This window comes from Penicillium longicatenatum (assembly GCF_028827895.1).
Source record: "Penicillium longicatenatum strain IBT 33135 chromosome Unknown contig_6_segment0_segment0, whole genome shotgun sequence".
Classification (NCBI taxonomy): Eukaryota; Fungi; Ascomycota; class Eurotiomycetes; order Eurotiales; family Aspergillaceae; genus Penicillium; species Penicillium longicatenatum.
Genome location: NW_026643123.1, coordinates 4,825,163 through 4,839,818, shown reverse-complemented (window position 1 = coordinate 4,839,818; position 14,656 = coordinate 4,825,163). Strand labels below are relative to the sequence as shown.

General features: G+C 48.5%; 9 protein-coding genes across 9 annotated transcripts; 5 read left to right on the top strand and 4 right to left on the bottom strand.

Moving 5' to 3' along the window:
• Positions 1-436: 436 nt before the first annotated feature.
• On the top strand, positions 437-1,979 carry N7484_010003 (Zn(II)2Cys6 transcription factor domain-containing protein; the record flags this gene model as incomplete). Its single annotated transcript, XM_057120390.1, has 2 exons — positions 437-526; positions 570-1,979. 2 exons carry the CDS (start codon positions 437-439, stop codon positions 1,977-1,979), a joined length of 1,500 nt encoding a protein of 499 aa, XP_056969945.1.
• Positions 1,980-2,100: 121 nt separating this feature from the next.
• On the bottom strand, positions 2,101-3,480 carry N7484_010002 (FAD-binding oxidoreductase; the record flags this gene model as incomplete). The annotated part of the gene is made up of 2 exons (XM_057120389.1): positions 2,101-2,871; positions 2,911-3,480. 2 exons carry the CDS (start codon positions 3,478-3,480, stop codon positions 2,101-2,103), a joined length of 1,341 nt encoding a protein of 446 aa, XP_056969944.1.
• A 603-nt stretch (positions 3,481-4,083) lies between these two features.
• On the top strand, positions 4,084-5,583 carry N7484_010001 (ALDH-like protein; the record flags this gene model as incomplete). The annotated part of the gene is made up of 4 exons (XM_057120388.1): positions 4,084-4,433; positions 4,487-4,872; positions 4,936-5,406; positions 5,459-5,583. Coding segments are annotated over 4 exons (1,332 nt in total), but the record flags the coding sequence as incomplete, so codon positions are not given.
• Positions 5,584-5,684: 101 nt separating this feature from the next.
• N7484_010000 (uncharacterized protein) lies at positions 5,685-7,430 on the bottom strand (the record flags this gene model as incomplete). Its single annotated transcript, XM_057120387.1, has 1 exon — positions 5,685-7,430. One exon carries the CDS (start codon positions 7,428-7,430, stop codon positions 5,685-5,687), a length of 1,746 nt encoding a protein of 581 aa, XP_056969942.1.
• A 1,613-nt stretch (positions 7,431-9,043) lies between these two features.
• N7484_009999 (uncharacterized protein) lies at positions 9,044-9,742 on the top strand (the record flags this gene model as incomplete). The annotated part of the gene is made up of 1 exon (XM_057120386.1): positions 9,044-9,742. One exon carries the CDS (start codon positions 9,044-9,046, stop codon positions 9,740-9,742), a length of 699 nt encoding a protein of 232 aa, XP_056969941.1.
• A 257-nt stretch (positions 9,743-9,999) lies between these two features.
• Positions 10,000-10,674, bottom strand: N7484_009998 (general substrate transporter; the record flags this gene model as incomplete). The annotated part of the gene is made up of 3 exons (XM_057120385.1): positions 10,000-10,148; positions 10,202-10,334; positions 10,390-10,674. 3 exons carry the CDS (start codon positions 10,672-10,674, stop codon positions 10,000-10,002), a joined length of 567 nt encoding a protein of 188 aa, XP_056969940.1.
• A 137-nt stretch (positions 10,675-10,811) lies between these two features.
• Positions 10,812-11,956, bottom strand: N7484_009997 (MFS transporter SP family general alpha glucoside:H+ symporter; the record flags this gene model as incomplete). Its single annotated transcript, XM_057120384.1, has 4 exons — positions 10,812-11,423; positions 11,473-11,565; positions 11,623-11,698; positions 11,841-11,956. 4 exons carry the CDS (start codon positions 11,954-11,956, stop codon positions 10,812-10,814), a joined length of 897 nt encoding a protein of 298 aa, XP_056969939.1.
• Positions 11,957-12,553: 597 nt separating this feature from the next.
• On the top strand, positions 12,554-13,815 carry N7484_009996 (glycoside hydrolase family 3 protein; the record flags this gene model as incomplete). The annotated part of the gene is made up of 2 exons (XM_057120383.1): positions 12,554-13,045; positions 13,072-13,815. 2 exons carry the CDS (start codon positions 12,554-12,556, stop codon positions 13,813-13,815), a joined length of 1,236 nt encoding a protein of 411 aa, XP_056969938.1.
• A 164-nt stretch (positions 13,816-13,979) lies between these two features.
• N7484_009995 (uncharacterized protein) lies at positions 13,980-14,345 on the top strand (the record flags this gene model as incomplete). Its single annotated transcript, XM_057120382.1, has 1 exon — positions 13,980-14,345. One exon carries the CDS (start codon positions 13,980-13,982, stop codon positions 14,343-14,345), a length of 366 nt encoding a protein of 121 aa, XP_056969937.1.
• Between the last annotated feature and the right edge of the window lie 311 nt (positions 14,346-14,656).

The following is a 14,656-nucleotide window of genomic DNA, read 5'->3' as shown; positions in this document are numbered from 1 at the left end:
TAAATGTCTGCTTATCAATAGACCGTATAAATACCTTTTGGAAGTGATATATCTTCATAGTAACTAAGTGAGAACTGACAATAGCTGGCTACGATCGAACCTTATCAGCTACAAGATAAAGTATTGTCTCCCTCCGCTCCTATACAGAAAGGACACAGTGACAAGGAATATTCGAAAAAAAATTGATGCATTAAATAGGTATCTCGAAGATAGTAGTACCATGGACAAATTAGAGACAGAGCCGCGGTAGAACTTCAACCAGCTGGACCCGCACTTTCCAGCCACATCACCTCGGCTTACATTCTTCACAAACCCCGGGCGCAATCGAATTCCTTGGCCATTGCCTCGCATCATACCATGCGAAAACACCTATTGCACATGTAAGAGTATCGATTACGCCAGGTCAAGCATCCAAAGGGCCCAACCTTGCTGTCCAATGTCGAATGTGCCTAGGCGTCCGAAGCATCGGATCAGCCACACCAAATCAAGAAATGGCTGCTTCCCGTGCAAGAATCGCCGTGTCAAGGTACCTCGAGAACAATACCGCTCCCGTCAACAAGGACTGATAGCGACAGTGTGACGAAGAACGACCAATCTGTGGTGCCTGCTCCGTCAGGGGAGATGAATGCACCTTTCCACACCCACAAGAAACACGTGACCAGGCACGAAGACAGCTTCGAACCCGTCGCCCTCTAATGCGCCATGATACAGTTGAACCGAGGGCGCCGCCAAGCATCCCCGAGGGTGCCATCTATCCGCTAGATTTCAATGTGCCTGAATCCCGGGTAGCCGATTCCAATCTCGGCGCCAGAGATATGAACATGCATGACCTGAACCTTCTACAGCACTACATCTTGTATACCTCTAAGAATCTAACTCTACAACCCCGCAAAATTCCGGTATGGGAACGTGTGATTCCTGAATTGGCTTCCAAAAACGCTTTTCTCATGCATTTACTTCTGGCACTGGCTGGTTTGGATATCTTGACGACTCAAAAACCGGACCATCAAATGCCTGATACATCGGATGCTGTTAGGCTTCAACATTTAGTTGAGCATCACCAAAAGGGACTACAGGGTCTCCAAGAGAAATTGAATGCTATTGAAGAAACTAGCGCGGAGGTGTTATTTGCTGGATCAATGTTGATCGTCGCCTTTGCATTCGGCTCGCTGCGGATTGAGAATTTAGATCCTTCTACACAGGTATCACAAAAATCCTATAGGGAATGCATCTTCCCGGACCCCTCTCATCGCTTTGGTGGGCCTCGTTTAGAATGGCTCCGACTTCTGCGCGGCGCCAGCTCCATTGCGCGGCACTCTTGGAGGACGCTCAAATTGGGTCGATTGAGACCACTCTTGTTATTTAACAATGCCAACGAAGACTGGAAGCTACTCGGTCCAGATCATGTGCCCACAACTGCATCACAAGGTTATACACGATCGGAAAATCTTTCCGTATTCGCGCTGGGAGCACGTCAAGCAATTTCAAGTCTCAAAGAATTTTTGAATACCCTGGAAGCAACGATGCTTGAGGTCGGTGATTGTCTTGGCCCTGAGTCAGATGATTCTCATCAACTTGGTGACTTATTTGCAGCACAAAATCAAGCAATTGATGTCGTTGAGCAGATGTATATGCGAGTCATATACGTGCTTGAGCTTCAACATATCGAAGCAATTTCATCTGATCGCGACATCCAAATCGAAATGGAGGACGCAGCTATTACATCGTGGCCACACCTTGTCCAGGAAACTTTCATCTCTTCACTTGATTCTAATAATAGACCGGAAGTGCTCACTGGTCTGTCTTTTACCATTCTTGCCCATCTATATTTGCTGCTTGTGTTACTGGATGATCTCTGGTATCTCGGGAAGAATTTTGGTGCTGAGATCATGAAGATTAATGTCCTTGTGGCTGAGGTCGGTGATAAAGATTTATTAGCTCTGATGGAATGGCCAGTAAATGTTGTCGGCTCCAACTAAAATCATCAGAATATAATGCATGTTGGAAGGAACTGTTGTTGTGGCACCAATTTCACTGTTCAAAACCAACTAAGTTACAACAGACTCGATTGTCTGTATCTATATGGATAGGACTGGATTCTCATTCACAGTGAAGAGAGAGCAGCTCAGCAGCTTCGAACTCGCGTGGTACTCGAATATAGCTATAGAACCGACCTTCTGGATCGTATTTTTGGCGCAACTTTTTCAACCTGACATAGTTCTGCGTACGCATAAACTTTCCAGGGTGACCCGGTAGGTTCTCATCGGCGAGTTGAATTCCTTTTCGCAGATGTCCCATCTCCTCCAAAGAAGAAATCACATAACTGGAATTCTTAGTATCCTGTCCCGGATCCGTAGAGATCGCATAGAGAGCGACATATAGACGCGCCTGCATAGAGAACGCCATCTCCGGACGACGTTTAACCGGGAGCCACCACATCATGTAGAGATGGGAGGGCGCCGAAGGAAGCGCCTCAATAATCTTGTGGAAATTGGGGAGCAGATCTATGACAGGTAGATCCGTCCAGAGGTTATTGGCTTCGTATCGTCTTCCGCGGTTGTCGAGAATATCATCGAATCGCTTAAGCATTTCTCGCAACGTGCAACTAACAAATGGAGCTGACTTGATGGCTTTCTTCATCACGGGTAGGTCATGTAGAAGATCGAGAGCGGTCCAAGCCTCTTCTTCCGTGTCGGAAAGCGCATCAGCCGTGATTGCAAGTGTCGGTCGACCCATGATACCATCCTGATCGCGCGCGACAAAAAGCCCGATTTCAAGATCCGGGGAAACTGACTCTGAGACAGCATCGATAGCAGCAAGAACCTCGTCCAGGTGGGTTGTTTCGAAGATATACCGTGCAGTCATGATTCCCTAAGGAAGAGTGTATAGCTTAAGATAGAAGCGCGTGACAAGACCAAAGTATCCACACCCAGCACCACGACTAGCCCAATAGTAGTCAGAGTTCTCAGTTGGGCTTGCACGGATAAGCTGTCCATCCGCTGTGACCACGTCTATCGCCATGACACTTTCGCATGCGACACCCCATTTGCGAGAGTTCCACCCGAAGCCTCCCTGTAGCAGAAAGCCTCCCAGTCCAACAGTCGGACAATGTCCACCAGGAAACATGAGGTTGTGCGGAACAAGGGCAGCATTGAGGTCCGAACCATACACTGCAGGTTGAGCAATTGCAGTACGGGCTTTCACGTCAAATGTGAAGTTGTTCATTTTCGCAAGGTCGACCATGATACCCCCATCGCGAAGAAAGGAGGCTGTCCAGGAATGGCCTCCTGACTTGGTTCCGATGCTCATTTTCTTTTCCTTCGCGTAACGGACGATTGCTTGAACGTGGGTATCATTTTCATAGTAAGTGATCAGTTCGGGGTATCGATCTGGAACTCGACCATTCCAGACTGCGGCGCATCGTGCTTTTTCGTATTCGGGGTCACCATGGCGAATGGTGTGAAACGTCCAGGAATCCATCTCAAACCTCCTGTTCGGGATATAGAAGAATGTAAAATGTAAAAGAAGAGAGACTAGGGCAATGCTCAAGTTTGCAGCGTGGTGATACGGATCGGAGATGAGGTTATACTTAAGATTATATCTGAGGCATATTATTCCCATTCAGTCAACATTTTGGTTGATAGACACTAGACTCTATCAGATAGTTTACGTCCCCAGACCTCCCGAGGTCTCCACTGAACCGTAGCATGGGGCCCCGGCTTTCCATAACGACGTGACAAGGACCCACGAAGACAATACATCGTCCCCGCGAGCTCCACCAACCCAGCGTCCCACGTCGCCCTTCCAGACGTCGCTTGGCCCCACGCTACCGGCTTTTCCGGTCTCTCCCCCAATCACTGGACGTATACTTACAGAGCTAAGATACAGATAATTTGACTCAAAAGAACTTGAATTCGATATCACTTAGAAATCAAGATCCCTAACCCGAGATAACAATCCACTTTTTAACATGTCTCAACCCACTGAAAATCTTCCCATTGTCCCCTTGCTCATTGGGGGCGTGGAAACAGCCGGATCACCAAACGACAGATTCCCAGTCTATAGCTACGCGCAAAAAAAGACGTGTACCTCGCCGAGTCCGCCAACGCTGAAACCGCCGAAGCCGCAGCCGATGCTGCGGCCGTGGCTTTCAAGACTTGGAAAAAGACTTCTGCCAAAGATCGCCGGGATCTCCTATTGAGATACGCCGATTTACTTCAAAGTCACGCAGACGAGCTAATTGCTACTCAAGTTGCGGAAACCAGTGCGGCCGAGCTATGGGGCAAGAAAAATGTCCAGCTGGCCATTGGCTTGATTCAAGAAACTGCTGCCTGTATTACCTCGTTGAAGGGTGAGATACCACAGAGCGAGTCATCTGGTATCTTGCCGCTCGCTTTTACAGTGCCTATTGGACCAGTTTTAGTCATTGCTCCGTATTTATCACTAATTCTCTCCGTAATATTGTGCCGCTAACGCAGAGTCTTAGCTGGAACTCACCCATCATTCTGGGTGCGAGGAACATTGCGACCGCTGTTGCAGCTGGATGTTCCGTGGTGTTCAAAGCCTCAGAAAATTGTCCTAAGCTGCATCATTTGCTCGTCAAAATCTTTGAAGAGGCGGGTCTTCCCAAAGGTGTCGTAAATGTGATCCAGGCGAGCAGAGAGAAGGCTGCCGAGGTGACCGAGGCTGTTATTGCGCACCCCGCTATTCGCAAGGTCGAATTTGTTGGAAGTGCAACAGTAGGACGGATTGTTGGCCAGGTCTGTGCGAAGCACCTCAAGCCGATATTCATGGAGCTGGGTGGAAAGGGACCCGCCATTGTGCTCGATGATGCGGATCTAGCTGCTGCTGCTAAACGTTGTATTGCTGGAGGTATGCGATCTCATTTCTTCAGCTGCGGTGAATTTATGAGCAGTATATTGACAGCTATAATAGCTTTTCTTCATCACGGACAGCTTTGCTTCTCGACAGAGCGGATCGTCGTCCTTGAGAGCGTTGCTGCGGAATTCCAACAGCTTCTGATCAAAGAGGCAGAATCATTCACCATCACCGATGGTGTCAGCCCCCGGATTGTTGAATCATGCCAAGAAAAGCTCCTCGATGCAAAGGAGAAGGGAGCGACTTTCCTTGTGGGCAAGCCAGACATGATGGGCCCTGCCAAGCTCCACCCAACAATCCTGCTGGGTCTCACAAAAGACATGCTCCTTTGGAATGAAGAGTCATTCGGCCCTTCCGCTGCGTTGTTTATTGCTCGCGATGATCAACACGCAGTTGAACTGGCCAATGATAGCAAATATGGCCTGAATGCTGCCATACACACCAAAGACTTCAATCGAGCTTGGATGATGACACAGGAACTTGATTTTGGTCAAGTTCATACCAACAATATGACACCGCATGACGAGCGTAAGTAAACTCTCTTGGATGGATTTGCACGGTCGCTAACTCACACACTTAGCTACCTTCCCAATTGGAGGCGTTAAAGGAAGTGGATGGGGGCGCAATAATGCCCTTTCTGGTCTCCGAGAATTTTCCGAGACTAGATTGATGACATGGAGCTTGAACGGGAGCAAGTTTGTTTAATTCTTCTAGATCTGAATTAAATACCCGATAGTCCTTCTATTGGTGACAATATATACGAGTCGAAATTGTATTTCTGTTTATAGAAATAAGACAAAAGATTGCTAAACTCGGATATCATGATTATCGGATACAAACACAGTGGCAGCCCTTAGGATACTAGCAAATTTGCGAGCAAGCTCCCAGTGCCCAATGCGGTCAAGTAGGTCAATAATTGAGAAGAGGAGGGTTTTTTGGGAGAAAGCACCATCAAAGCCATGCTCACCTATCCCAGTAATAGGCATCAAGTCATCCATGGCAAGCAAGGCAAACTCTGGGAACCGATGGCTGGTTGGAGGCGAAGAGTGCGGTGAAGTATAAGGTTTGGACCCAAAGCGCATATAGCAGATAAGCGCTAGACCTGCCCAGAAGAGGGCGCGAGGAACGTGAATCGCAAATTCTGAGACAACACTCATGGCTTGAACATGTTTCTGAATCATTGATGCATGGAGTATTGATCGATCGGCATCTTGAGAAGTTGCCCAGGCAATGATGGTTGAAAGCTCGGCCGGGTCTAGCCGTGAGCCTTCACGACCGATGGCCTTTTCCAGGAGGTTGAAGTCTGCAGATGTTTCCATGTACACAAGATGCCACAGAATATCCAATTGAAGGGGGTCATGTCTTGGTTGCTGTTCTCGACGGTCCAGGAATCGGGTATAAAATGCAGTGAGGAATTGATCAAACGCCCTGGCTGAGACTTGCTGAATGAAGGATTTTCGCGATGAAATGACTCGCATGCTGATACCTTCTAGCACGGCATAGGCAGTAAATCGGCTATGTACGGGGATTTTCCGAAGGCTATCCGGGTCAGATAACAGAATTCGACCATCAAACGAGCATGACTGGCCCCTTAGTTGGTGAGTCTCTGCTAGGTGTTTATTCTTCCAGTCGATGGAGTTCGGCGCCATAAACACAGCCTCTGAGCATGTGGGGGAGAAAGTGTAGGATTCAAAGTTTTGTATGGGCTCATGGTGTAAAAGGCTGGAAAGTTCGGCGTCAACGATGTATAGCGCATGTATCACGCGAATGATCTCTTGACGACGGGCCCAGCTTCGCCACCGTTCCTCGAGTAGCGTGCCTTCTATGTCGGGCTCAATGAGGATCTCGACCGTTGGTTGGTCAAGTTTCAAATTCCTAGCCCATGCTATTGGTGGTCCATGGAACGCGTCGACATTGAGCAGTGTTTTTGCGCTACCTGATAGCATTCCAAATACTTGGGCCAGTGATGCACCGTAAATTATTGAGACTATCATCTCTCGACTTTTGCCCACAGAATTCTCCCAGGTTTGTAGTGAAGCCTTTTGTATTCGTCCGAAAAAATGAAGGCCCTGCTGCAAACCATGATCAGAGCCAGTGAATAGAATCCCAAAGGCGCACATCACGACTATGATATTCGCCTTTGCTTTGCATGGCGTGAAAGTGGCCCGATGAACGATCGGAAACACCGGTTGTGTCTTGATAAAATAATAGTGGATACACATATTCAACGTATCTGCCGAGGGTATTGTGGGCTCATATGAAGAAATATGTAGCTTTTTTCGTATGCTCTGCCGATACTGTTCATCGAGTGTTGCACTTCCACCTTGCATCGGGCCTTCAGTGACTGAATGGGGGGTCTCGCTCGACAATGGCTTCCAGACGTTAGTAAACCACAAAGAGCTCACATGCTGAAGTTGTAAGAGCTCTGGATCCATCATATCCCCATTTGTCTCTTCTGCCATCAAATCAGAGCCCGATAGACAAACGTCCATTCCATATTCACCACAGTAGAGTTCCGAGCCGAATATCCATGCTGCAAAGTCATCATTCATCATATTTGGACCGGGTGGAAAAGTTGGTCCCAGATCGCTTGGACAAATTTGTTCTATTCTTGGCTCTGGCGCATTTTTATGACCAATTGGGGCTTGTGGACAAACTTCAATTCTGGGCAAATTAAAATCAAAAATATGTGTGTTATCTGTTTGCTGGGAGACTGGGCTCCTTGGGCCTAATCTTGGCGCAGTGATGTCAGGTCTGGTTGCCGGTGTATTGACGATCGGTGTCGGCTCATTGAATTCAGTCGCTGGCTCGCTAGCATTGGCGGGAACCTTACAGCGCACGTCACGTCGATGTCGTATCAAGATATCACTTCATTGAGGAAAATGTCAGCTACACAAATATGCGCTTACTCATGGCTTGCCTTACTGTCTGCTGTAACGGTTGCCGCAATCGGGACATTTAAATGGCTTCTCTTTTGTGTGTGATCGAACGTGACGGAGCAAATGTTCGCTTTTGGTGAAGCTTCGCGTACAGATTCTGCATTGGAAATTACGCTGTTGGGGCTTCTTAGGCCGATTGCCTACCTCGTTACTCTGGTCTCCAGACATCAAGGCACTCTCTGCTCAGCGTCACAAGGATGCGACACTGTGGTCCTATCGTGAGAAAGCTGATGGTGCATATGCTCTGTCGCGAAGTGGGCAGAATGTGGCTGAATTGAGACCATTCAGCTGCCTGGAGCGTGGTGGATGAGAGACAGTTATGGCTGCTGTGAATTATATCTCATGAGCAGTTGAACAGAAGCCAGTGTTTCGTTGTGGCCATGCTGATATTGATAGGGTGCTGGAAGTTGAAGAGAACGAGGCCCCAGAGCTTGGCGCTAGAAGCCGGCGCCGTACCCCATACCCCGCCTTTCGCTCCGCTCGCAGCCGGTACATGGGACATGTAAACGGCTGTTGAATCACGGGTACGCCTTTTTGATGAGGCTTAAGGTATGCTATTGTATCCTGAGGGATTTGCAATGCCAGTGGTCTTGTCTCACACGTGCACACTTGGCCGTATTTTGTATGTATCCATGACCCTTCGAAGACGACTATTCACCTTTCACAGTGGAGATCTTGAGAAAAGATGAAATAAAGAGCATTTCCCCGCATTCACTTCACTTCGAAATTAAGTTATGGCCATCTTGTTCCCGCAATCAAACAGCGACGATCGGATATGCCGTTCGGATATACAGCTTCCGTACTTCCGGAAACGACGTGGGGCAAAGTAATTACAACTAGAATATGAGAGGCTCCAAGGCCAGGACATCAAACGCGCCAAGTATCACAGTATGTAAGTGGCTAGCGCACAAGCGTGGATTCGAATCGCGATTTCCCGGTCTCTATATCTGGATTTAATTCTTTAAATTCCTCGGCAAGCTACGGATGATTCAATGTCGTTCTCATTCTCTTCCCGAGTATTTCTCGGAAGCTCAACAAACCCATTCAGCACCCCTACAAGAACACTCTCTAGCATTGCATCTTTATCTACGTGCTACACTAGACAAGCCGTCTCTGCCTCACAGTTAGAGAAAATACCATATCCGGGCACTAAGCCAAGGACTCAACGATTTCCCCGGGTCAGGGGGGAATCACTACCTCGGCCATTTTCGTCCACATCAGCAACCATGGTCATCGAAGACTCCAAGAGAACCCCATGGCGTCCAATGTGCGAGAACATGGCTGACCTCATTGAGAGAAATCTGGAGACGGACGGGTTCCGTTACTGGGGTATCACCATGTACCGAACCACCTACAAGAGCGACGCGGACTGGACGAAATTCCTTGATCGGTTCATGGGCAGTGTCCGCACAGAACTGGAAAGCGACGATGGACTCGACATGTTGGATTCCTTTCGGCCTGTTGTGATGGAAGACGCGCGCCGCTTTGACGGGGCCACGCCTGATCAAATACGGGACGCTTTCAAGGAGTGGGCGAGGGTGGCTTGCGAGACGGAGCAAGGGGTGCCATATAAACGTGCAGAGTGCGCGTACTCGGCCCGATATCGGCTGTGTATCATGGTTGACGAGGAGGCGTTACAGTCTGTGCTGGATATACCGACCGAGGACTTGGAAGCGTATAATACCACTGGATTTGTCATTCTGATCAATGGGAGGTGGCCCCCAGAGTGGGACCCCGAAGAGTTGGCTGCAGGAGGGGGGCCAGGCGATGGACACGAGCCAGTGTACGGCTGTACGTTGGATGAGGTTGGCTGGATGAAGGTTCGATATGGTGAGGCGCAGACTGGAGCCTCCTCACGCATGACTGATGATGGGGATTGGAGCGTTGAGTATCGACGGCCACCGGCCATTGGTTTTCACTTTTGAGCGGAGACCGATCCCAACGCCCGAGCGATGTATCTTCTGGACAAGAATCATGTATATTACTGATCATTCTTTACCTCTACTGTAACTAATATTTTCTTTCCCTCCTATTCCGGTCTTGGTGCAGGTCTATGAAACGCCAACACTATCTAACACGTCAGACACAACTTGAACCTTAGAATTTCCATGTTGGTTTATCCGTCCACAGGCGTTGAGCCAGGTACTGGCGATTCAACTCTTTCGAGCCTTTCAGACAGTCTTCAGACACTCTCAACTTGCTCTGTTTGAACTTCCTTAACATTGTCTAACTCAAATGAGAATTGACTGACGTCTGTCTTTGCGAAGTCCCGAGCGGGGACTTGATGCTCGAAGAGAAGATCGATCTCGGCGAATGACCTTCCGGCAGTTTCTGCGTTTCTTCATTAAGTCATGTACATTCACGATGAGGGAAGGTCAACTCACCATGAAGGCGGAAATATGTCCACGTAGCCAATATCACGCATGATCCAGCCCAAAAGAATCCGGCCTTAGCACCCCAGTTCCAAGACTGCGCGCTGATCATCCGAGGAACGAGGATGTTAGTGATGATGAAAAACTAACCCAACATCGTCAGTAACTTGAGCCATTCATTGAGGTTGGTAGTATCTAACCAAATTGTAGAAGTTACGGGTGATTCCCATGGACATCATCTTCAAGCGAGTGGCAGGCACCTCCGAAACAATGGCGAAGCAAACCGGGCCAACAGTGATATCGTATATTAGCGCTAGTACGAGCAGTAGGCATCCGATAGCCCAGCTGACACCGCTCCCTTGCTTGCAAGCTCCCAAGGCGCCGATCACAGCCAAGGTCACGAACATTCCTGTGAGTCCGGCGAGGTAGAGAGTGCGGCGTCCGATCCAATCTAGAAAGAACCATGATCCTAGAAGAACCGGCATTAATTAGTTTGTACTCGGAGAATACCAGGTTCAGACCGACCATCTTTGGAATTAATCCAGGTTCGACCTCGGGAAGGGAAAACGCACCGAGTGTGCCTTAACAACCAAGACCGAAGATCCCAATGTTGAAAGAAAAGCTATTGGTTTGACTCAGGCCAGAATACCACTGCGTAAGAAACCAGGCCGAATCCACAAAGTGTCTGGATCATCCAAGCAACTATGACGATTTCAGTCCGACGAATATTGACTCTTTTGAAGCAGTCTGTCAGGCCAGCACCATGGGACAGGAATATTTCTTGTTCATTAGTGGCTTGAATAATCGAGATTTCCCGATCAGTATCAATTGGAATACCACAGGTCGGGGATGTCAATCGACTAAGTGATTTCTTAGCGTCTTCCACACGCCCACGGCGCACCAACCACCAAGGGGATTCAGGTACGAAAAAAGTAAATATGATGATTGGTAGTGGCCACGCCCATTGCAGACCCAATGGCAATCGATAAGACCATTCATCTGTCCGAGTAGAAAAGGCACGAACGACTGCCGCGGCTATCAGTTGCCCCGTCACCATACAGAGGTCAATGCTGGTTGTCATATATCCACGCAGACAAAGAGGAAGGACCTCCGCAATATGGGTGAGGGGAAGAGTTTGGAAGACGCCCCTATGTGTCGAGTTAGCTTGATAAAACGAGGGGATATTGGGGTAGGAGTAGGCAGACCAGAGGAATTCCAATGAGAATCGCGCCCCCTTCGATAGTTGCAATGTTTTCCGCAAAGAATTTCAAGCAAATAAAGACACAGGTCAAAACCAAAGACCCAATGAGTGTTATTTTGTACCCAAGTCGCTCAGCAAGCATGCTGTTCAGAGTAAGACCGACGATACAACCAGCCTGCCGGAGTACGAGTATACTTTCAGAGCGGAATGTGTATGTTTTTTGAGCACTTACCAGCATTCCACAACTTATACCGGATTGCCAAGCCGCTGAGATTACCTTCGTGCCATCTATACCAGCTGTACCGTACCTGCAGTGTCATTGTCAGCCGTGTTAACGTATATCCGAAGACTTTCAACCCACTTGTCTGCAAATTTATTGAGCCCATAAAAGCTACTGAGTAAGATTACATCATAGCATTCCATAATTGGCCCTAGAGATATAGCAGGGACCATAGAATAGCCTTCTTGTATAACTTGAAGGCGTCTTTCACGGGTCCGGTTATCGAGTCATATGACTCGCCAGGCGAATCTGCTGCAGAAACATCTATCTCAGACTTATTGGCCATGTCGAGAAACAAGACACAAAGACCAGTGAATATCACATCCTGCGAGCCTAGAATTGGTCAAACAAAGGACTCAATAAAGATGAAAAAAGATCAAGATGGGGACAGCAGATGTTGATATGTAAAATAACAGTCTCGCCAAAATGGCGCAAGGACGAGACACTCTGGCAAAACGCCCTTGCGCGCCATCCCTCGCGTATTATTCCCCAATTTCAATCCTTCTTCCCCATACTTCCCCAGATTTTCCCCCATGTGGCCGGTTTCCTAACCCACCATTAGCTGCATTGGTGTACGGCGGATATATCAATACAAAGGGCCGAGTGCATAAGTGGGGGGTGGGGATCCAATCAAACGCGCGGGGCTGCTCCAACCTCCTTCCCGGCGTACCCGGCAAGTGTGGGAGATCATGGTCGGCTAATCTTCGGGATTGTGGGGTTGTGATGTGAAATCCAACTAATGCGGACGCGCATACACATCCACAGAATCTGGCCATATAACGATCCTTCAATTACAGAGACTCGCTATTCGTTCCACCCAGGCATCTCTTTATCTTCTCTCCCATCACTGGATACCTGGATACATCGGTAATAATCTTGCAAGATGAGCTCTTCCACAACAGAGGCCCAGCCTCTCTACCGGGACAGCTCGAAGTCGATAGATGAGCGGGTAGCGGATCTTCTGAGCCGCATGGCTCTAGCTGAGAAGGCCGGTCAACTCTTTCACAACATGCTCCTTCCCGGGCCCGAGGGATCCCTTGCCCCAGCTCACCCGATGTTTGGGATTGAAGACACCAAACAACTATTGTCAGAGAAATTCATGTCCCATTTCAACCTTCTCGGACCAGTTCAAGATCCAACCCACGTCGCTAAATGGCAAAATGCCCTGCAAGTACATGCTCTCAAGCAGACACGCCTGGGAATACCTATTACGATTTCCACCGACCCCCGCAATCATTTCACGCAGAACGTGGGAACTGCATTCAGTGCCGGCTCTCTGAGCTTATGGCCCGAACCTTTGGGCTTTGCCGCTCTTCGGGATGCCGCTCTTGTCGAGCGATTTGCCGATATCGCTAGACAGGAATACATCGCTTGGGTTTGCGTGTATCTCTTCACCCCCAGGTCGATTTATCGACGGAGTATCGATGGGCTCGCATCTGCGCTACCTTCGGTGAAGATTCTGATCTGTCCGGAGAACTTGTTCAAGCTTATATTCGTGGGTTTCAAGGCGGCAAGGATATCACCTCTACCAGTGTCTCTACTATGACCAAGCATTTCCCTGGTGGCGGTCCACAAATGAATGGTGAAGATCCTCATTTTGCCTATGGACGTGAGCAGATTTATCCCGGAGATAATATCGAGTATCATCTCAAGCCCTTCCGAAAGGCCATTGAGGCTGGTACGCGCTTTATGATGCCATACTATGGTATGCCGATAGGCACCGAGTGGGAGGAAGTTGGCTTTGCGTTCAACAAGGCTGTTATGACCGGTCTCTTGCGGGAGAAGCTCGGTTTTGACGGTATTGTTTGTACCGATTGGGGCCTGATCACAGATACCGCCATTATGGGACAAAATATGCCTGCTAGAGCTTGGGGCTGTGAGGGCTTGACTGAGCTCGAGCGTACAAAAAAGATCCTTGATGCTGGATGTGACCAGTTCGGAGGAGAGACGCGTACTGATTTGATCATTCAATTGGTGGAAGACAAGTTGATTCCCGAATCTCGAATTGATCAATCGGTCGGTCGTATCTTGCGGGAGAAATTCCTTCTTGGTCTTTTCGAGAACCCATTTGTTGACGTCGAAGAGGCCGCAAAGATCGTTGGACAGCCTAAATGGAAAGAGGAGGGAGAACAAGCTCAAAGATGAGCATTCACTCTTTTGAAAAATTCTAAGAGCATTCTCCCTCTCCAAAATCAGGATCATACTGGCAGGAAGGTCTACGTGGAGGGTATCAGTGAGGAAGCTGTCAAGGAGTGGGGCTTCGAATTGACTTCCGTGGAAGAAGCAGAAATAGCGTTCTTGCGCCTCCAATGCCCTTACGAGCCTCGCACTGGTGGCTTCGAATCGTTTTTCCATGCCGGCACTTTAGCATTCTCCGCGGAGGAACAAGCTCGATATCAAGGATCTTTTCCACTGTCCCCACTTGCATTGTGGATGTGTACCTTGATCGTCCGGCCGTCATTCCTGGAATCGCAGACCAAGCAACCGCTTTGCTGGTGAACTATGGTAGCAGTGAGAGTGCATTCTTTGATGTCATCTTTGGCAAAACCTATCCCGAAGGCAAGCTTCCATTTGACCTTCCTAGCAGTATGAAGGCAGTGGAGAAGAGCAAGGAAGACGTCCCCTTCGATACAGAGCTCCCTCTTTTCAAGTATGGCCATGGCTTGGAATGCTAACATAAAATCTCAAACTGATTATTAAAATAGACACTAGAATTTGTTCATACATAACGTTCTCTAAAGTTGACTTCGGCTTTTATGATAATTCTAAATATGCGCTCCAATTGAGACCATCCCAACGTCCCACTTAGGGTTCCACATACTCCGTGTACACGAGAAGGTATCCACCATTCACAGAACCATGTTAGGCACCATTGGACTGTCGCTATTTTTTAAGTTTCGAAATCTCCAGATTGCACAGACCCCATTTTGTAATTGATGATCCGTATCTCCGTCGTGTCATCCCAGGTTGTGGGGCGCTAATATCG